The sequence below is a fragment of the Protomyctophum bolini genome (assembly GCF_963924005.1).
Source record: "Protomyctophum bolini genome assembly, chromosome: 2".
Classification (NCBI taxonomy): Eukaryota; Metazoa; Chordata; class Actinopteri; order Myctophiformes; family Myctophidae; genus Protomyctophum; species Protomyctophum bolini.
In genome coordinates, this window is record NC_137863.1 from 6,404,962 (window position 1) to 6,428,629 (window position 23,668).

At 42.6% G+C, this 23,668-nt stretch overlaps 2 protein-coding genes across 2 annotated transcripts in view; both read left to right on the forward strand.

The window, feature by feature from the left end:
* LOC308330690 (guanine nucleotide-binding protein G(i) subunit alpha-2-like) overlaps positions 1-23,668 on the forward strand; it is a gene marked incomplete at both ends in the record, with an annotated part of 55,648 nt that overhangs the window by 6,441 nt on the left and 25,539 nt on the right. The gene's annotated exons all lie outside the window — the stretch shown is intronic.
* LOC308325696 (phospholipid hydroperoxide glutathione peroxidase-like) lies at positions 20,248-20,769 on the forward strand (the record flags this gene model as incomplete). The annotated part of the gene is made up of 1 exon (XM_080778327.1): positions 20,248-20,769. One exon carries the CDS (start codon positions 20,248-20,250, stop codon positions 20,767-20,769), a length of 522 nt encoding a protein of 173 aa, XP_080634453.1.

The window sequence follows — 23,668 nt, forward strand, 5'->3', positions numbered from 1 at the left end:
TACATGCAATTCAGAATATCCACCATGATGGCTTCTCATTATAATATAATGTCCTCATGGGTTTACACATTTATATTTCAGAGTTCAGGACCGCTATAGCCAAGACAAGATAAACAAGCGTTTCAGGTGTAAAGGAGCAACTTGGACACTCAGGCATGAAGGAAGCATGAGTTCAAGTCCGTTGCTCTCCCCTTGTCCCCCATATATGGGGACTAGGTTGGTGGAGGGTGTGTAGAGCCCAGGATCACATTAGATAATTGACACAGGGGTGAAAAATGGGTTACAAAATCGTGGGATAAAAATTATTTAAAAAAAGAGTTTGACATGATTTATGAAGTGCGTGCGTGCGGTGAACTCTTTCATTGGGTCCTCTCGTCTGATCTGAGGTCGTTGTAGATGGTAAATGGTGCATTTATATAGCGCCTTTATCCAAGGCGCTTTACATAGATTGTGCATTACATTCACCCATTCATACACCGATGGCAGCGGAAACCATGCAAGGCACCAACTAGCACATCGGGAGCAATTAGGGGTTCAGTGTCTTGCTCAAGGACACTTCGACAGTAACTCTGGGGGAGCCCGGGTTTGAACTGGCAACCTTGCGGTTCCCATCCAGGCACTCTACCCCTGAGCCACCGCCGCCCCCCTGTAGATATAGGGTGGCATCAGAGCCCATATCCTAGGTGGGGTTGGCGCAAGGGCCTTTCTGTGTGGCGTTTACATGTTCTCCCCATTTCTACTGGGTCTAGGGTAGGTACCCTCACAAAAACATGCAGTAAACATGCAGTAATCCTCTCTATACTGCCTCGTCCTGGTAACACAACATTGTGTTCAAATATTTGCAAAGTAAAACAAACAAATAAAAAATAGAAATAAGTGTTCAACATTATTCTGATTATTGTATTTGGAATTCAATAACTGAGCTTCAAAACAAGTGTAGTTGTCATTGTCACATACAATGCAATTATCCTGCTACCCTAATAGACAGGGGTACATGAGCACCTGGCCGTTCATTCGTGCTCTATCTCCGACCAAGCCACACTTCCACCACACATCTCTCTATGCAAAATAAAACCTGCACACTCCCACAAAAGACATAGACTACATTGCATTCGCCATTCGCCAAAAATGTCTTCTTTACTGTTTAAATATTACTTTTCTGAAACACGCTATTCTTGCTCAACCTCAACAGCCTACGTCAGAATCGTCATGTTGGCGTCTACTACGCCAACTACGTTCACTTAATGGGGCCAGTCCTTCACAGTGACACACGCGTTAGATCAACCACGCGACCGGGATGGTTTCTACCCCTCAATGTCGTGCCTACTCTACACTGCCATCCGAAGGCCCCTCCCCCTTTCACTGCTCCTGTGTGTGACCTGTGAACTACTCTCTGACTGCACTGTGGCTTGATTTATATGTGCGAGGTTGAAATGTAATGCACATAAATTAATTATAGGTCCAGCAAGCAAATCATGATTGTCTGTTTGTGCTCAATAGGTCACCATCACATTCCGATTTTAGGTGTTGTGTTTTCTATGACATTTATTTGGGCCAGTAGTTTCATATCTATCCTTTTTCCGACCAACACAGAACATGCTAACGGTGTTAGCGCGTTAGCATCCATCTTGCTTTTCATTTATATGTGCGAGGTGGAAATGTAATGCACATAAATTAATTATAGGTCCAGCAAGCAAATCATGATTGTCTGTTTGTGCTCAATAGGTCACCATCACATTCCGATTTTAGGTGTTGTGTTTTGTATGACACTTTGGCCAGTATTCATATCTATCCTTTTTCCTTTGACCAACACAGACCATGCTAACGGTGTTAGCGCGTTAGCATCACACAGCTTACAGCGTCAGTGTTGCATGAATACTTTCAACCATGACAATGCCGACTACTTTTGCTACACACACTTCCCAAGGATTATGGAGATGTCTTTATTTTTTTTTTAAGGTTGAGAAATGAAATAATTATGGTCGTTTCTAATCTCAGCATTTCACAAGAGAAAGACGTGGATGCCTTTCGCTGCGCTGTTGGCGTTGCCATGTCTCATAGAAACAAGTAAATAGGTCTTTAAAAAGAATCCCAAAACAAGCGCATATAACAGGGGTCTGTAACCTATTTTAAATGAAGTGCCATGTTTTTATTTTCTAGATAGTGAGTCAGCCACAAGCTCACATCACAACAATAATCCATGTAATAATCACAATAACAATACTAATAATAATAATCATAATAATCCTGCTACCCTAATAGACAGGGGTACATAAGCACATGGCCGTTTATCCAACAGCTTTCTCCGACCCAACCACACTTTCACCACACATCTCTATATGCAAAATAAATTCGGCACACTCCCAGAATACATATAGGCTACATTTCATTGAAAGAAATGTCTTAATTACTGAATAAATATTACTTTTGTCAACCACGCCATTGTTGCTCAACATCACCAGCCTACGTCAGAATCGTCATGTTGGCGTCTACTACGCCAACTACGTTCACTTATTGGGGCCAGTCCTTCACAGTGACACACGCGTTAGATGAACCACGCGACCGGGATGGTTTCTACCCCTCAATGTCGTGCATTTGCTGCGCCCTTCTAATGCTGCGCCACGCCTACTCTATACTGCTCCATGCGACTCGAACAGCGTCAGCAGCAGCAGCTCCGAGCCTCCGTCAGAAAGGCTGCCCACAGCACTGCACAGCCCCACACCCAAATGAATCGAATGAATGAATAAGGCGCTTATATCGCTATTGCTCAGTGGATGGGACATTTACATTAAAAGCAATCGGATGGACGCGTGGATAACGGCATGGTTGTGTGCAATCGGAGGGAAAGCTTCCATAATCCATATAGCTTCCATGCTAGCTGCTTCAGACACAGGGGAGGGGAGGGAGAAATAGTGCGAAATAGCGCTTATGCAACAATTACCCTAAAACACAAACACCTCAACTCGATGTCATTGTGAATAAGAATTTCGAGCGAAATAATAATTTTTGGAAGGACACTTTCACCCAGTATGAAGCTAAATGTGGAAGCCGTGTGTGTCACACCAAAACGGCTGACCTATAGAATCCTGTAACCAGCCTCTCGCACTGCCTGCGAGTTGGCTCCGTCTAAGGCTCCGTCTTATGAGCAAATTTAGAACTTCCGGTCTGACAGCTAGCAGATTTAAGACATCCGGTTGCTTTCAGAATAAAATAAGATTATTTAATTCGTTAATTAAATAATTTTTACATTACATTATTAGTATTATTATTACATTACAGTTATTGTAAAGACACACATTATGTTTCTGTGTAAAAATAAGTAATTAAATAACATAAAAAAGTTATCTAAATGGATAAATGCTATTCACTGGAGTGCATGGACTTTATAAAGTGGACACTGGACAAAAGACGGCTCCGCCAGGCAACTATCTGGACATACCCACGCGTTTGGGAAGATGTCCTCTACCACCCCACAGTCTCCGCTAAGCGGGAGAGGTGTAAAATTCACAGCAGCAGAGCTTCTACTGGGGTCAATGCAAAAAAATGTACCGTTTCCGGACCCAGAATGGACACTGGACAAAGAGGCCTCCGCGAGGCAACTATCTGGACATACCCACGCGTCCGGGGAGATGTCCTCTACCACCCCACAGTCTCCGCTAAGCGGGAGAGGTGTAAAATTCAGAGCAGCAGACCTTCTATTGGGGTCAACACTCAAAAAAGTGCCGTTTCCAGACCCAGAATGGACACTGGACAAAGAGGCCTCCGCGAGGCAACTATCTGGACATACCCACGCGTCCGGGGAGATGTCCTCTACCACCCCACAGTCTCCGCTAAGCGAGAGAGGTGTAAAATTCAGAGCAGCAGAGCTTCTACTGGGGTCAATGCAAAATAAATTACCGTTTCCGGACCCAGACTGGACACTGGACAAAAGACGGCTCCGCGAGGCAACTATCTGGACATACCCACGCGTCCGGGGAGATGTCCTCTACCACCCCACAGTCTCCGCTAAGCGGGAGAGGTGTAAAATTCAGAGCAGCAGACCTTCTATTGGGGTCAACACTCAAAAAAGTGCCGTTTCCAGACCCAGAATGGACACTGGACAAAGAGGCCTCCGCGAGGCAACTATCTGGACATACCCACGCGTCCGGGGAGATGTCCTCTACCACCCCACAGTCTCCGCTAAGCGAGTAAATGGGTGCTTATATTTCTATGTGAAATGTGGTGATGCTGGCATCACAATAGATGCCAGCATCACGCTGCCTCCGTCTAATAAGCACATTTACAACTTCCTGTTTGGAAACCGAAACAGATGCTTCTGACATTTGCCTGTGCGTGCTTAATCGTTGTACTTCTGAACACATTTCCCAAATCTCAGTGATTTATCCACACATCGCTCTGTGTGTGTGTGTGTGTGTGTGTGTGTGTGTGTGTGTGTGTGTGTGTGTGTCGCGTCGCCCTCCAGCTGCAATTGCGAGTGTGCGCTGTGTGCAGGGCACACTACTGAGTTTAAAACCACAGCTGAAACATGAAGTGGAGTCTGTCAATTCCCGCAATTTCCTTCTTCCCATATTGCGCTGCAACGACACTAGGATTGAGCCCCCCGAAGGGGGGCGAAATTCTAGTATTTATAATATGTAATATACCTAACCACGTATATTTAATACTCTATATTAATAATGTACATCACCCCTGCTTTTTTCCCTGCTACAGAAAATATCTTTGTCAAATACAAGAACAAGCATTGTGCCTTTTTTGGTCATTGAATTTACATTTGTGGTGATGATCTTCTTGTAAGTCCACACAAGTGTGTTTTTATTTGTTTTAAACAAAGACTGAAAATCATTCATTAATTCATTCATAGTTGATCTACTGTGCAAGTACAGTATGTTGATAGAATATTCTCTTTGAATGTTTGCCAATTATATAATTGGTCCTTAATAAGGACACCAGGGTTCACGTGGTTAATAGAACCTAACTAATGATAGAATTTATCTACCAGATGGTATTTTTCAACTGCTAAGTACTCAGCTGGTGCCTCTTAGCTTTTAATGGGGTAATAAATAAAGTAAATGGTGCATTTACTGTATATAGCACAGCATTTTAGAATCTGAATTTACATTCACCCGTTCACGCATGGTGGCAGTGAAGGCACTAGCCTGCACATGAGTTGCAGTTAGGGGTTTAGTGTCTTGCTTAAAACCCATTTTGGGCGGTAACCCCTTTTGGTATTAGCATTATGTTTATTGTTTATGCTTTAGCGATTGAAAAATAGCAGATCTACGAGCTTGTAGGTCTGCTATTTTTGAAAAATCAAAGAACGACTGACATAGAAACATAGCTTTTTCAGGTAACTGTCAGGATTTAGGATACATTTTTAGAATCTGATCTCAGGTCAGAATGGGTTAACAACACGTTGGCACTAAGCCGGGAGGAGCCTGAGATTGAATGGCAACCCTTTAGTTTCCCAAGCGGGAAAAGTAATGTAGCACTTGCCATATAGCCTCTACGACCTTCCAGCGTTATGCATTCTAAAAATTCTGAAAACCTTAAAATATTGTTGATGTATTACGTTCGATGTACCACTGTGCACTGTGTGTAGTCAGAGTCGAAGTTGCAAGGCCTATTGGCTGATCTGAGAGTACTCTAAACCTGACCCTTAAGGTTTAAGCACTTACAATACAACTCCCATGTTATGTTTCATCTCCAAAGAAACTTTTGTGTGGCTGTTATTTCTGCTTGTCTCTGGGGATTCTTGATATACCGTGCTGCTATCCAGAAGGCATTTTATTGCAGGATAATTCTGTTTCCATTGTTCAGTAAAGCTCCACTGCTCTATATATATTTCAGTGGTTGCCTGGCGGTGGCTTTAACCCATTCTGACCTGAGATCAGATTCTAAAAATGTCTTCTACATCCTGACAGTTTTCTGAAAAAGCTATGTTTCTTTGTCAGTCGATTTTTCAAAAATAGCAGACCTACAAGCTCGTAGCGCGCCACTCGGTGGCGTGCTATGAGCTTGTAGATCTGCTATTTTTCAATAGCTAAAGCATAACATGATGCTTTAACTCCAAAAAGGAGTTAAAAATGGCTTTAAGCTTCATCACCTGCACCTGGCTGTAGAGTACAATAAAAGTAGAGATGATCTTTTCCAATTCCACTACATTTCATCATTTATTAGGATGTTTGTATATGTTACGTCTTGAGCTCCTCATTAAAAAGAAAAGGAAAAAACGTTTATGTCAATAATGAAAGGCCCAAAATAGGATTGTCAGAGTCAGAATGTCACAATAATCATATTAATTGAATTTGAATAGCAATTATAATTTTCAGGTTTCTGTCTGACAGCACCATGCAATGTGATGCAAATTTGGGGTCGATCATAGTTTTTGTTTTTGTCGTTTGTAAAAATAGGTCACAAACTTCTTCCCTGCTTCTTGCACTCATTTTGTTTTACACACAGCCATGTATGGTGATATTGTATTATATTTCTTATTCATAAACATTAACCCATTTTGGGGCGGGAATCCATTTTAGTGTTAGCATCATGTCGTGCTTTAGCTATTTAAAAATAGCAGATCTTTAAGCTGGCGCGCTACGAGCTTGTAGGTCTGCTATTTTTGAAAAATCGAAGAGCGACTGACATAGAAGACATTTTTTAGAATCTGATCTCAGGTCAGAATGAAAACTGTCAGGATGTAGAAGACATTTTTAGAATCTGATCTCAGGTCAGAATGAAAACTGTCAGGATGTAGAAGACATTTTTAGAATCTGATCTCAGGTCAGAATGGGTTAAGTTTGTTGCCCTCAGGCAACACCACGGCATACTGCAGCATCGGTTCATATCTTAGTTGAAGTGCCATAGATAGTATCCCTCTAAATAACTCTAAAAATCCAGTTAATAGTTTATTGATCCACAACATTGCCAGATATAGTTCAAAGCAGATTCAATACTTGCAGAGGTCCTGTTTTCTAGAACAGATGAATGCTGTGGAAATGAACATTGAGCTGAGTAGTTCAGATGCTACCGATAAAGTATATTCTCGCAGGCTGTGAAGGTGGAAATATTGCTCAATAAATCAGGCAGGTGAATGGTACTGTATATAGGATAGCTGCTACCTCTCACTTTTATAGCTTAATATCTCTACATGTTGTCAAATGTGAGCATTGGTGGAAGAAGCAATAAGCTACTCCGATTTATTTATATCTTTTACATCACAATATTCAAAGTAAAAATACTGATATTTGAGTGGTGCAACCAACCACTCAAAGTAAAAATACTGATATTTGAGTGGTGCAACCACTCCAAGGAACAGCAATGTCCGTGCTGCACTGTTGCCTGCTAATGGGAGAGAGAGAGAGAGAGAGGGGAGTTGCACCACTCAGTTCACACAGGTGTGATTTTTTCATAATGTTTGAGAAAAAAATAACAAGATGCGATGTGCCATAGGCTTGTGTATATAAAACAAGGCTTAAGTGCTTATTTGTATTCTAATAATCTAAATATACAAAGTAACTTCCAACTAATGTTTCAAGTAATTGTATAGTGAAGCAATAATCCAATATTTGGGGGTCGCAGCGCGGCATGGCGGTCACGGTTCATCGTGTTAGTTAACGCTCCTTCAGCAGCCCAAGGTTGCTTCTAAATTTCGCTTTTGCGGCGATATATACTTGGATGGCCCCCAAGCTTGGTGCCCTAGCTGTGCTGCAGCACTTACAGCTCTTGCATTAACCCATTCTGACCTGAGATCAGATTCTAAAAATGTCTTCTACATCCTGACAGTTTTCTGAAAAATGTCAGTCGTTCTTCGATTTTTCAAAAATAGCAGACCTACAAGCTCGTAGCGCGCCACTCGGTGGCGCGCTACGAGCTAAATAAAAAAAAATCTTCAAGTTCATAGCGCGGCGCTCGGTGCCGCGCTCGGTGCCGCGCTCAAAATGGCTTAAGCCGCCCGGCCCTAGCCTGAGCTAATGTGTTAGGTTTCTGTTCTAGAGGGGCGGGTTGCGCACACCCTGATTGGATCTCACCGATCTGTCAGTCACCCCGGTACCTGGTACCGAGTCTAAGCCGACCCTGGTCAAAATGAAAGCCTGGTACCAAGTCTAAGCCGACCCTGGTCAAAATGAAAGCCTGGTACCAAGTCTAAGCCGACCCTGGTCAAAATGAAAGCCTGGTACTGAGTCTAAGCCGACCCTGGTCAAAATGAAAGCCTGGTACCAAGTCTAAGCCGACCCTGGTCAAAATGAAAGCCTGGTACTGAGTCTAAGCCGACCCTGGTCAAAATGAAAGCCTGGTACCAAGTCTAAGCCGACCCTGGTCAAAATGAAAGCCTGGTACCAAGTCTAAGCCGACCCTGGTCAAAATGAAAGCCTGGTACTGAGTCTAAGCCGACCCTGGTCAAAATGAAAGCCTGGTACTGAGTCTAAGCCGACCCTGGTCCTTGAAAATAAAAAGTCAAGTTCACACATGACTGTACAAGCTGGAAACAGTTCTAAATGAGATGGAATGGATTCTCAATGTTGGATCCGTTTCCCAATCTCAACTCTAAACACACAATGGACCATATGACCCACATCTCCCTATTCACTACAGTGTAGACATCTGACACTGTTCTGATAGTGTAGTGTAGGGCCTACACTATCAGAACAGTGTCAGATGTCTCAGATTGGCAGGCTCCAATCATAGTTTAAGTTGACTGAAATGTGTCCTTGTTCTAGTGGGAAGTAGCTGAGCCAATAGCATTGTAGCTATGGCAACTACTGTGTGTGTGACTGTGTGTGTGTGTGTGTGTGTGTGTGTGTGTGTGTGTGTGTGTGTGTGTGTGTGTGTGTGTGTGTGTGTGTGTGTGCAGCGCACGCGTTAAGGCATATTACTGTGACAGTGAAGTAGAAAGCTGGCATGTTAGCTGTGGGCTTTATTCAGAAATGTAATATTAATTTAAATTGCATATACTCACATAACAATAACATTACGTGTCTGTTATCTACGAGTCCGAGATGCGTTACTGTCTGGTGGGACAGAGACATGGGGGTCGGGGAGGAGCAGTCACTTTGCAAGTCACACACACACACACACACAAAGAGAGAGAGAGTCATTGACTCACGCTACTGGCTGAAGTCCACTCTGAAGTAATGAAGTAAGGCACGCACATTAGATAATTAGCTGTTGCTGCTGCTGCTCGAACCAAGCGTCGATTGTCGTGTCGGGTGGTTGGCGTGTCCGAAAGTGCAGTGATGTCCGCCATGCCAAAGTGATGTCCTGTCCGGCCGTGTTGTTTGTTTTTCAGCATGTGCTGCGCAATAGGGTGACATACTGCCCAAAATAACGTATAGTTTCATACAAACTGTACAGTACATCGTGTAAGTACATTAACAGTGCAGAAACCCTAGCCAGACCACTAAGCAGTATTTGTGCAAACAAAGTGTGGACTTCCCACTGCACGGGATGCCGTTGCCGATTCTGGTAAAATATGTTCAACTTCAATGCTGTGTATCGCTCTTGTGCAGTCGAGGAGTCCCTGAGCAAGATACAGTACATCGTGTAAGTACATTAACACAGTGCAGAAACCCTAGCCAGACCACTGAGCAGTATCGCTCTTTTGTCTGTGCAGTCGAGGTGTCTGTGTCGAGGAGTCCCTGAGCAAGATGCAGTACATGACCCCTGAAGTATGGCATGGTAGAAAGCTAATGGAACTAATGGTAAAAATGAAAAGAAAAGACATGGATATATATTGTCATAATATGATACTATCCTCATGACATGGAGGTAATTGGTCAATATATAATTAGATTTTGTTGCCCGGGCCTAAACTACACAAACAGGGTGTACTAATTAAACTATGCAACGGGACGCTTTACATCCGCTGACCGCCGCGTGTGACCCCGCTGCATGTGTAAATGTCAGCGTGAAATGGCTTCCCAGCTCGGTGACCTTTAAACAAAAACCTCCAGAGAATGAAAAGCCATGTCACTGTCATAACGACGGTCCAACACCACACCCTGTAAACGAGATGATTTACCCCTTCCTGTCTCTCATGCGCACACGCACGCACGCACTCACACAGTACACACACACATTTTTTGATCAGTGTTGCACTGCACAGTCCTGACATTTAATGGACTTATAATTTATTGTAGACTACTGTGAGTATCCGTATAATAAGCAGGATAATAAGCCTGATATATTATTGAGAAATAATGAACCCCTTCAGTGTGATTGGATGGCCCCTCCGCATCGGGATCTAATCGCCCTGTTCATATTGTTGCTGTCAGGTGGAAAGGTATCTCCACGTTTCATATTATTTCATGTTGTTTTTTTTCCGTAAATGAATGCCCTATACTTCACCATAAACAGTGTCACACAAAAGTCACAAAAATCAGTTGTGAGCTTGTAGATCCGCTTTTTCTTTGCCACAGTATATCAGAAAGGCTTTGCAAGTGGTTACTGTAAGTGTGTCTGTCTGTAACTCTGTGGGATTTATAAATACTGAACCAATGAAAGGTTTTCACCGACAACTGTACTGTAGCCTATGTGACATGGCTGCATGGCTGCATTCGGATTGGTCAATCAACAGCATTCTGTGGTCTGTTATTTCTAGAAAGCAAACCAACAGCCAGGCAACCAAGGCCACACACCAATATTGTTGAGGTGCTTACCACAGTAGAACTAGCCTGGAACTCGCCTATGCTTTTTATGGCATAGGCAGCTCCCGGCAGGATCCGCCGGGCGACATGAGACTAATTACTTAGAGCGACAGAGAGAGAGAGGAGCGTGTGTGTGTACATGTGTGCGTGTGTATGTCAATTTTACAAAGGTGCAGACAATCAGAAATCAGCAGAGAGTGAGCAATGTTTGCGCTACTCTATGCCGAATTGAAGTGGACTCAGACCCAGACTTTCTTTTCCTCCCTGGAAATAAAAACGTCTGCGTTTCCGAGGCTACAGTAGAACAGACTTTGAAGAGGCCGCACGGCTGTTATATTAGACATGATGCAAGAATATTCTAATACAGAACCAACGTTTCAGCCTGATACACTGTAGGTCTTCTTCAGGGTATGTGTTTCATTTCTACATAGCAAAAACCACTGCTCTGCCTCTGGTTATCCGTTAATGAAAGTGGAAACTTGTGAGCTACTGTAATAAGCTTGCTTACAGTAATACCGTAATCGTAAGTAAACAATGTAATCCTGAAATTAAGCCGTTCGGGGTGATTCCTGCATCACCCTGTTGGGATTTATGTATTTTTTGCAATAACGGCATGGCTTGCTGCTCATTAGTGCTTATCTTCAGGGAATTAAGTAGACTTTGTTGCTGATGGGTGGAAGAAACCTTGTATCTCCAAAGCGGTTCCTATTTAAAGGTAAAATATGGAGATAACAGGTTTCTGCCTGACAGCAAGACTTAATCATTCAGACAGCCGATGTCTCAATTCATGACCTGTTTACAAGTATACCAAAGATCTGTGTTTGGATTATGCATTATTAACCGTTTCTCTGACTTTTGACAGAATGGGTCCTTGCACTCTTCTCAAGTCTATTGGGCAGCGGTTTTTGCTTATTAATAGTCACAGTGAAGAGAGACGGGGAAACAGGGAGGGAGAGAGTCGGGGAGGGACGTGTCGCTAATGGTCGACCCAGCCGGGTAATCGAACCGGGGGACTCGCTGTCCGTTACCAGAGCCTAATGTGGTACACGCCCTAACCGCTCTGGCTATCAGGTGCCCCTGCCCTCAAAATCCAGCTTTTCTTTAAGTGTTATAAATGTGCAACATTTCTTTAAAATGTTACTCTGCCTGGCTGGGTAAAGTTACATGAATATGCATGGGCTTTTAAAGACCTTCTGATGTTAAGTCAGAATGACTGCCTTGACAGTATATGCCTCGCTAGTGTATATTTAATACTGATGTACCAGTATGAAGGCGTAATGGCTTGGTTGAGATATTGCCTCCTGTGGTCCCTTCAGCATGTTTGCTGAAGTCTGCAACTATTTGTTCATGCATGCATGCAGTTACAGTATTATATGCACACGTGTGTTTACTGTGTAAGGCAGTGGCTCTCAAAGTGTCCAGGCAGGGGACCCCTATAGGTGTCCTTGAGAAGATACCAGAAGATCCCCATGCAGCAGAATGAGGAACAGACACTGACGAAGATAGAGTTTGTTTTGTTGTGCCTCAAGTCCTTTACCTGTTAATTTGACACAGCTTTCCCCTTCTGTTCCTGTGGCTTTGACACTAATTGACACAACACCCCCATGCTGTTCATTTTCCACTGCCTAGAATCTTTAGGGCGTGCGTGCGTGCGTGCGTGGTGCTCAGGACAGTCGTAATGAGACGGTTTGCAAGAAGATTCTGTCACCTCACAAGTTAAATAGATTTTGTGGGACCTGTCCTATGCTCTTAGGCATGGTGCAGGCTGCTACTGCTGTTTTTTGTCAAGTCTGCATTTCTGAAAACAAAGTAATGTAATGCAATTGTTACAGTTGGAATCAAATCAACCTGTATTTAGAGCAATTAAAAACTATATATCAACGTCGACCGAAGTGCTGCACAAGTTAAAATGCATGTGTAAACAAACTTGAGTATTGATGTTGACGCTACAGTACGGACGCTGTGGAAACTCTGCTTGCACTGTTGTTACTGTGGGTCCAGTATGATGGCCAAATATCTATCTCTATTAAATTGACACTGAGAGAAAGATATAGATAAAGGTAAAGGTAGTAGACCATGCACCATTGATCCTTACAGAGCAGATACATATAATAAATAAATAATCAATAGAAATGATAATAAAGCATCAAGAGTCATAGCCAATGTTTCATGGGGATACTCTACCTATAATGTCCTATTTTAAAGTCTGCGTATGCGGGCCTCGCATATCCAATTATCCACGCACCATGCACTTGGTGTATAGCTCGGCAGTAAATCTGACGTATTATCTTATCTTAAACAATGTAATGGATCAGGATGGGAATCTTATTTCGCGTTCTCATTGCCTCCCAGATAGTCACAACAGAGACTAAGATTGATTGTTGTTATCGATTCCCATATCTGTACTATGTCTCAATCTCAGTCTCAGTGGCAGGGGGTAAAAATACTGCGAGCAAGGCGGCGATCGGGTGCCTGACCACCACGCAGAGGTTGTGGGTTTGAACTCTGAACCCACCATGGTACATCCGGCTTTGTCAAGCGTCTTACTATCAAAACTAGATTTTAAATGTTTTATTAGCACATGAATTCCATACATTCCATGTAGCACATGGATGGACCACACATGGACAAATGACATCGTCAACTTTGTTGTCCCCCTTGAGTAAAAGATTAACTATTTCTAAAATAAATCCAATATTTAAGGTGATTTATAGTTATAGAGGGGAAAATGGTGTATTAAGGCATATACACAATTCTGTGGTTTAGCGTGCAGAGAGTTTTTATTCATTGGACGTTTTGCTCGTTCATGTTTTGGGCCCCAACTTGGCCCCCTGTCAACTTTTGCCTCAACCAACCCTCAACCAACCAACCCTCCCGGCCCCTCCCGGCCCTTCACTCATTTTCTATTCATTTCTTCCTCTTTTTCGGCAGTGTAATTCCAGTTTTCAACAGCTGCACAGTGTTGTCTATTAGTAGCCAAAGAGCTCGTCCACATTACTACATTGTATGCGATCAATGCCCTACTTTGCCTATTACACTATAGGCCTACAAACCGATTGATTGAAGGGTGATAGTACAGATATCAGAATCGATAAAAAGCAATCAATCTTCTCTGTCGTGAGTGTGACTAGCTCTGAGTGCATTGATTTTTAAAGGTTGTCTGGGAAGAGGAAACTGTCGGCTACCAATTTACAATTTAGGCATGCCCCAGATGCTCTTATCCAGAGCAATTTACAATAAGCAAGATAAAGACATCAAATGCATTTGACATTTACCTGTCAAGATAGATCAAGAATAGGGTTCATGTGGTTAAAAGGATTGATCAAAGCTTGTTGCCATGCATTTTCAAGGTCGGTCTCATTCGACAGCTCAGATCGGTGAACCAATATGATGGCGGCCCCAGAAATGACGGTGGCTGGGCCAGGCTAGGGCCCAGGCTAGGGGCCAGGCTAGGGCCCAGGCTAGGGGCCAGGCTAGGGGCCAGGCTAGGGCCCACTTGCACATCTTGAAATCAACACAACCCACCCATAGTGTTAAGCAGTCAGATGGTGGTTTAATCAATCGATTGGATCAATCATTATGCCAAATCAATCAATTGCTTGGATCAATGGAACTAACAAAGTATAGCCTTTTTTACATTATAATTTGCTATATTATCATTACAATCTTGCCAATTATTTTGTGGCAATATCCCCACGGGCCCCAACCCACAAGGCTGATCACTCCATTACCATAATGAAGAAAGAGCTCACATTGATTTCTTTCTAAATCAGTCTAGAGGGCTAATGTCTACAGTATTCTCTTTGCTATCTGATACTTCCTGCAACCTGTCACACACATCGGCCAGAAGAACCACTTAACCTGCTTGGAACGGCATATTCCTGAGCTTAGTGTAATCTAGTAGTCAATATGCATACACACCCAGTGAACTGAGACTGGGACCCACTTTCACCATCCCAGAGGCAGTGGTGGAAATAAGAATTCAGGTACATTTACTCAACTACTGCACAAGCCCCATGCATGCCTACAGTATATTCTGGGCGGAACGTTTGCCAAAAATATCCGATCTACAAGCTGTGTCGTGTTTGCGACACATTGTGGGCTATTTTTTGCAAAGAGATTTGGCGTAGATTGAAAAAAGAGGTCAAAGTACAGTTGTAACAGAACTCTGTTTCTCTCAATCTAGAGGGTTTAAACAGTGCCGGTTCTAGGCCTTTTGAGGCCCTAGGCAACATATTATACAGAGCCCCCCCCCCCCCTCCTGCTTTGCCACGCCGGATAAAAATTGTAAATTTGCCATGAAAATGCTTCAATCTGGTGCACTTTGAGATCAAAATTAAGAAGCTAGGTGGGGGCCACATATGTTTATAAACAAATCACAAATGTTTATAAACAAATCCCAAATGTTTATAAACAAATCCCAAATGTTTATAAACAAATACCAAAATGTTTATAAACAAATCCCAAATCCCATGAGACTTGGTCCTACCCCCCCGACCATGAGACTTACTACAGGTCAACTGGTAGTGGTCCTACCCCCCCCCATGAGACTTACAAATCCCAAATGTTTATAAACAAATCCCAAATGTTTGTAAACAAATCCCAAATGTTTATAAACAAATCCCAAAATGTTTATAAACAAATCACAAATGTTTATAAACAAATCACAAATGTTTATAAACAAATCACAAATGTTTATAAACAAATCACAAATGTTGATAAACAAATACCAAAATGTTTATAAACAAATCCCAAATCCCTTGGTCCTACCCCCCCGACCATGAGACTTACTACAGGTCTACTGGTAGTGGTCCTACCCCCCCCACGAGACTTACAAATCCCAAATGTTTATAAACAAATCCCAAATGTTTGTAAACAAATCCCAAATGTTTATAAACAAATCCCAAAATGTTTATAAATAAATCACAAATGTTTATAAACAAATCACAAATGTTTATAAACAAATACCAAAATGTTTATAAACAAATCCCAAATCCCTTGGTCCTACCCCCCCGACCATCGGTGCCGGTTCTAGGCCTTTTGAGGCCCTAGGCAACATATTATACAGAGCCCCCCCCCCCTCCTGCTTTGCCACGCCGGATAAAAATTGTAAATTTGCCATGAAAATGCTTCAATCTGGTGCACTTTGAGATCAAAATTAAGAAGCTAGGTGGGGGCCACATGTGGCCAGTAGCCCATGTAAGGGATACATGGAAAAAAAAATCTTCTCCCTGTGACGAGGCCCCCTCAGTGGTTGAGGCCCTAGGCGACCGCCTAGTTCGCCTATGCTTAGAACCGGCCCTGGGTTTAAAGGTTAACCCTTTTTGACCTGGAAACGATTCTGCAAATGTCTTTTAAATACTGACTGTTTTCTTGAAAAAGCCATGTTTTTCTATGTCAGTCGTTCTCAAACACTTTCATGTCACTTTTCACAATAATTCTTCAAAATGTTTCAATAGCTAAAGCATAACATAATGCTAACACCAGAAGGGGTTCCTGCCCAAAATGGGTTAAAATATAATAATAATAACAATAATAATAAATTGGCCAACAGCTAAATAAAATGACAGACCTGCCAAGCCTGCAGAAAGCTTTACTGTACATCTCATCATGCATCACATCAGCCCACATGGTCCCACCTCGACCATCCCACAGCTTCCACTGAACTAAAGGGTTAATGTTTTACACAACATTCCACTTCTCCGCCTCCACCCCGATATCTGATGAATGCCACAGTCAGCGGTTTGATACTAGAGACACTGAAAGTGGCCCGCGCTCGATTAAATTGGAAGAGAGATGATACTGGAATTATCTGAAAGACAATATGATCAAAGCTGTTGAAGTAGGTTCAGTTCAGCAGTTTTTTTAGTGGTTGAAAGCTTCTGTCGCTTCAGGACTGCACTTCCTTTATTCTTGATGCAACTTTTTCATGTTTTTTTAAATTGCCTGTATTTATAGGTCATTCACCGATACACTTTTTTTTGGGTAGTTTTGACCTATCTATATTCTTTATTTTGTACCCTATATATTCTCTTTTGTTGTTTAACAAGTTGATGGTTGGTGGTGCTGCTGAGCAAGCCAGGGGATTGTTATCTCGACGGTGCATGACGTATTTTAGTAGAACACTGATTTCAGACCCGGAAAGTGTAGTTTTAAGACTTTTAAGTCAGAATGAATTACATTTTCTCCAGAAACAATTAGCTGTATCAATTATGATTGAATATCATAAGCGATGCAGAGCCACCGGCCCCCCTGACAGAAGATCCTGGATGATTTGTTTTATTTTTGGTACACAGCTCTTATATGAGGCGATCTAAGATTTCAACACAACAAATAATATTGTATGTGCTTAGAGGTCTGACGTTGTGCATGAGTTAATGGGACCCGGAAATATGCATGTTGCATCTCAAGGATAAATCCTTTGTTGAGATCCTATTTGTCCTAATGTTGAGAAGTGTGCATGGTGGAGTGCAGGAGGCAAATTAAATTAAGGAACGGATCTGGGGAAGGACTTTATAGGGCGTTTATAGGGCGTCGACACCTGGGCCCAGGTGCGAGCCACTTAGGCTGATCATCATGATTAGGCTCTGCTCCCCAATCCTATTGGATACAAAGAACAGAGGGCAAACCGTAAACACAACATATACCTAAACCAGACAACCTAAGAGTAATATATATATAACACACAATATAGGGAACCGTCACACAGTCAATTCTGAATTCTGTACACTATGGTTTGACAAGTGACGGCTTAATTTCCCTCGAGATCAGTATAAAGGTCCATCTATCTGTTTGTTGTGTTTTAAAGCTGTTCATGTTAAGAATAGAAACTAGAAAGTACTTCCCCTCTGCATTCCGATATCCCCCCTCTGTTGTTTTATCACAAATTTCGTCATTATATTATAACAAATGTAGAAAACGTGTAAAAAAAAAAAAGAGTATTTATTTACACCGTTCCTTACAGAGCATGTTTTTTCACTTGTGTGGATCTATTGGGACGCTGCTTGTCAGTCCAATTAACCCATTCTGACCTGAGATCAGATTCATACGAGGTTTCCACTGGACACACACTGGTCTAATTAACCCATTCTGACCTGAGATCAGATTCTAGAAATGTCAGTCGTTCTTCGATTTTTCAAAAATAGCAGACCTACAAGCTCATAGCGCGCCACTCGGTGGCGCGCTATGAGCTTGTAGATCTGCTATTTTTCAAAAGCTAAAGCATAACATGATGCAAACACCAAAATGGGTTCCCGTTCAGAATGGGTTAAAGCACAGAGTATACAGGCCTATGTATATTTTGCAATTTATTTTCACATCTTTCATGTTCTGTGGAGAATAGAAGGAGATTTAATTAATTAAAAAAAAACAATCCAATCTCCCTCTGCACACTCCCAGGTATACAGAGGCGACCTTAGCTATGTTTCACACGTTTCAATTGGCCTCCCGAGTCGACTGACCGGCAAAGAAATTAATTATTCAGCCTCAGTGTAGCCTGATTATCAGACTGCAGCTTCCTGAGGCTGTGGTGTGGAGTCTGTGGACCCAGGCTATAGGTTTGAGTGGCTCCCACATTTGAAAACCTTCACCTTCGCTTTGTTTCGATCCCCACTGTTTGTTTTTAGTCTCGCCAGTCGCTACGAGTTGGAATAAAAAATATGGATATACCAAAAAAACTATTCCAAGATGTAGGCCTACTTGAAGAAACGTGTTCAAGGCTTTGGGTAGGCCCTAAAATTAAGTCAAATAATTGTATAAATAATTGAAAAATGTAAACTACAATAAAGTAAGTAAAGATACCTAAAACATTTAGTTATAGTTTACCCCAGTTTACCCCAGTTACTTTAATAAATATACTTAGTTACTTTCCAGCCCTAACACAATACTGTAGCAGCAGTTGTTGGATCCAAGGATTTATTTAATGACTGTGGCTCAGAGCGAGGCAGGCAGGCTGCTGTGCACGGATATATCCTGCTAATATGTTCATTTCACAACATGGTGAGTGCCATTCAACCAGAATGTGATCCTATAATAATCCTCCATTACCTCCCGCTCAGGACACCGAGTGGCTTAGAAAGCCCTAATTGGTGCCGGAGCATATTGTTAATTCATTACCGTACTAATATAGATGTGTGTGGAGAGCCGTTTTCACAGTCTGGAAGACCCAATAATCTACCTCCCATTAAATTCTGACCAGAGAGAGAGAGATGGAGAGAGAGACGATGGTATATGCATCACAGTGGTTCTTGAGAACGTTTTGGTTCCATTTGTACATTCTCGGAGTTTCGGAATTGTAACGGTCCAATTTGGTTCCTAACTATCAATAATGTTATCTAATTAATCTAGCTGGGGACCCCCTGGAACACCCTCAAGGACATGCTGAGGGTCCCCGGGCCCCACTTTGAGAACCATCATACAATGTTGTGTGATCATTGACAGTATAGCTAATAATAATTGCAATAATTCATGTGGTGCGAGTGAAAACTGATATTAGGTTGATGCTGAAGGAAAAAGCTTCCTAGAGCCAAACCATACATGGCTGACCTTATTCAGGCTTTGTTGTACACCAGCGGCGCAACACTGAAAGTGGTCCATCTGCAAACATAAGTGAGGCTGTCATATTTGCCCATTTGGGGACATGCACAACCACAGGGCTTTATCCTCCCAGACTTTATTACGTCCATTATGTTTCTTGTAGCTTTTTCTTGTAGCTTTAGCTCTAAAACACATCAAATTGCAAATGCTGCGGCAAAGCTCTGTTATATATCTTTGAAATATTTTCCTATAGTGTGAAAATCCTAGTGTGAAAATCATGTGCAGCCACTTACAGTGCATATTAAACTATGCAATGTACCGTACTGTATTGTATTGTATTGTGTTTGTGTTGTAAGGGGTCGGATGGTCAGAAAGGCACTGTAGGGACTACTAGGGAGGTGCAAGGCCATTCCGTGATTTAAAAATCACACCTGTGTGAAGTGAGGGGCGCTAATCTATTAAAGTCTAACTCATGTTGATTAGGTGATGTAATGGTGATATAAAGCAAAACACAGACATTAAACGCCATTAACAATAAAGAGACAATAATTATGACGTATGGCGTTTACAAAACAAACATTGAACTAAAGACAGACATTAAACCTGTATATGGGAGGGGCTATAGCGCTCCTCAAAAACAAACAAATTACACATTTAAAATAAATTCTGAATGGCCCATGCAGGTAGCTAGTGCAGGGAGGCCAGAACAGGGGTAATGTGGTTGTATTTTCTGCTTCCCTGCAGTATTTTGGACAAGTTGGAGGTGGTTCATTGATTTTTGTGGTAGTCCGGAATAGGGAATTAGGACAAAAGCGGACAGGAAACACCCACACCCCCAGACAGTCAGGACACCAAAGTTTGACCAAATGGGGGAGGTTATCTCAGGGGGGGTAAGGGGGCCTAAGACCAGCAGCCCCCCCCCCACATACATGACGTCACTGCACACATCAGAGGGAGTGTGGTGTCCCTTTTATGGGTATCAGTATGAGGTCACAGTGCTGACATTGACTGACCTCTCGGAGTACTAAGTACTATTGACGAGGTCAACGCTTGTTTTAGCTGCTGGTGAATGATGGGGAATGTTAGTGCAACGAGTGAGCAAGCAGGAGGGTCCTTCTACGGGTTCTCCGCTAAGGACATAGACGGCAACGAAGTGTCCTTAGAGAAGTACAAAGGCTTGGTGTGTATCGTCACCAATGTCGCCTCTAAATGAGGAAGGACCAAAGTAAACTACACTCAGCTAGCGGGAATGCACGCCTCGTACGCTGAGGAAGGTTTACGCGTCCTGGCTTTCCCCTGCAACCAGTTCGGAGGACAGGAGCCGGGCACCGACGAGGAGATCAAAGACTTTGCCAGAGGTTACAACGCAGAGTTCGACCTCTTCAGTAAGACCGAGGTGAACGGAGACGGCGCGCACCCTCTCTGGAAGTGGATGAAGGCACAGCCCGGGGGAAAGGGCTCCTGGTTGTTGGGAAACAACATCAAATGGAACTTCACCAAGTTCCTCATCGACAGAGAGGGGCAGGTGGTCAAGAGATATGGGCCATTGGACGACCCCGTTGTGGTTGAGAAGGACATGCTGACTCTCTTGTAAACGCAGTGATTCTCAATGCGTGTGTGTGTGCGTGCCTTGGCCTCTCCCGTGGGCTGGCGGGTATTGGTGGAGGGGATGTATCTGGACCAATGACGGCCTGTCTTGTAAACCCATCCGTGGGGAGGACAGGCCTGATGATGCCCGGCGTGCAACCAAACCCCCAGAGCCCCCCCCCCCCCCCCCCCCCCCCCCAACTGTACCCCATATGGCGCATCACACATCAACCAATGGCTCATTTCTACTTTGTCGCCAAATGAAAAAATCTAAATCACCCCATGTGAAGTGTGAAGTGAGGGTCCGCTCTTATCATCATACATCATCATGCATCATACTCATACTGGCCAATCAGAATGCCTGTTGCGCCTGTGATTGGTTAGCTTATTTGCTCGTTTACATATGACGTAAATGTTCCCTTCCAATGTCACTGGCGTGTAATGTTTCGATGTTTAATTTTCGTCATATTCTTAGTGGACATTTGACCTAATTTCTCCGTTCATTGTCAATTGGCAAATCTTGAGACGTGTGTGGACAAAAGCTGTCTATAGGAGGGGTTAAACGTCTTGATTAGGTTGGTCAAGAGTGGCTTATTGTCGGGAACGAGGGTGTCTACAGTATCTGATAGGGTGTCTATCAAATATTATATTTGACAGAGCTACTCCACCCCAGGGTATATACACAAGGCAACTTAGGTCTTCTGATAAAGGCCTTCTTATCATCCCTGCTACTAAGATGAGAACAAAAGGTGATGGAGCCTTCTCAGCTATGGCACCTACACTCTGGAACGAGTTACCTCTGATCTTAAAACAATGCTGAATCAGTCGACACTTTTAAAAGCTACTCAAAACACACCTATATCGTAAATATTTTGGTCTAATATAGTGAGTATCTCTATTGAGTCTTGTTCTGCCTGTATCTATTGTCATGTATTGTTTTCTGTTGCTGGTTTCTTATTGTTATCGCTGTTTTGCTGTTGACTGTGTTTTTCTTGTTTTATTTTTATTATTAGGTGTACAGCAACTTGTAACGATTGTTTTGAAAGGCGCTTTATAAATAAAATGACCTTACCTTACCTTACCTATCCCCTTTACAATTCAGTGGTTGAGAAGCACTGCTTCTTCAGCACATGAACACGAGCAGCCAGTCTGTACTCTGTATAGTACTCCTTCACCACCGAACACCACCATGTGATTTGTGTAGCTGAGTGCACACATAGTAACTTACTATTGAAGGCTAAAGATTGGATTTCCTTTCCCCCCCTCCCCTCTCTGCGTGGCTGCTGGCTGGTACAGTATAGCTGCTGTGTGGCTGGTATAGCTTGCTTGATATTGGCTACAGGCTGCTCAGGCACAAACCTTGCATCTCCATAATTCACTGTTTTATGTATCCATATCCATGAATTCAAGTAGTGGGTGAGTAATCGATGGACTTCACATTACTCATTTTGGCTGTGAAATATCCTTACGTGTGTGGGTTTTATAAAAAAATATTTAGCCAATGAAAAGTATTAACAAGAGCTTACGTGACTAAATAACTGGATTAATTGGTACGCAAGGTGCCAGGTATTCCCATTCCCATTTCATGAAATGTTTTTGGACATGCAAGGTTTCCACTTGGCAGCAACAATAAAAAAAAAACCTACATTCATAATCATAATGTGAATATAAAGTGATATCCTGTGGAGGAACGGAATTGCATAAAACGAAGAAAAGAAAAATGGGGAGGAACCAAAGAGTACTCAGTGTTTTAGATGAGATAGATGAGAGTCTCAACACTGCTATGCCTCAAGCAAGCAGCTCATCTCTGGGCAACCTTTATGAGAGTCTCAACACTGCTATGCCTCAGCAAGCAGCTCATCTCTGGGCAACCTTTATGCGGTGGCAATGGTTCAGGAGGTGTACGGGAATTGGACGTTTCCCCGGTTCGATCCCCTGCTGCTCCTATAGCAGGGGATCCAAATAGGGCCAATTTAACCCCCATTTGATATGATTTGTATCTCTGCATGACTCTGTCTGCGTGTTCATTTAACTCAAGAGTGCAGAAATGGAACCAAATGGACCCGCGGTTCCATTTGGTACCATTTGTACACCAATTGATTTCTATCAATAATTTAGCCTGGCGCCCCCTCAACAGTCCTATAACTGCTCCTGATTAGCAGGACTGTGTCTTTGAACGGTTGAATGACTGGGTGGAGATGACGCACGTTGTAAAGTACTTTGGATCAAGTGACTCTGAATCTTTTTCATTTCATTCATTCATTCAAGTTTCATACGCATACAAGATGTTCATACAGGAGCAGGTCTGGAGGAAGATTTCACTAGAAAACCATAACATTTACAACTGTTCACGCTAATCTATAAATGTCAACTTTTGTCAACTGTTTGACTATTTGGTTTCAGTCAGACTGGTGGCAGTGCTGCGTTGGACTCTGAGCTAGTAAAACAGTGGCGGAAAGTAACTACAGTAATAGATTTGCTCAAGTACTGTACTTATTGTACAATTTAAAGGTACTTTTGTATTTCAGTTTTTCGACAAACCTATGACAGCAGTGTAGCTGTGTATGGCTGCAGAGGAAGGAATTATTTATTTGGTTGGTTGGTTGGATGGTTGGTTGATTGATTGATTGATTGATCTAATAATGTATTAGCAGGTTTGTTAACCGTACAGGTAGTAATTAAGAAGTTATATTCAATTTAAAGAGGACTACAGTATGTGACTGAACCTTATGTTGCATTTAATTTAAAAGGAGGACAGAGGTCCCTCTGTGCCCAGCTAAGATCTGGTGCTTTACCCTCTGGCAGTTGAGGTTGGCAGATATACTGGCGTTCCTGAGGAGCAACGACTGTGTGCTCTTTGTGACCTGGGAATTGTAGAGGATGAGTTTCATTTTGTTTTCTATTGT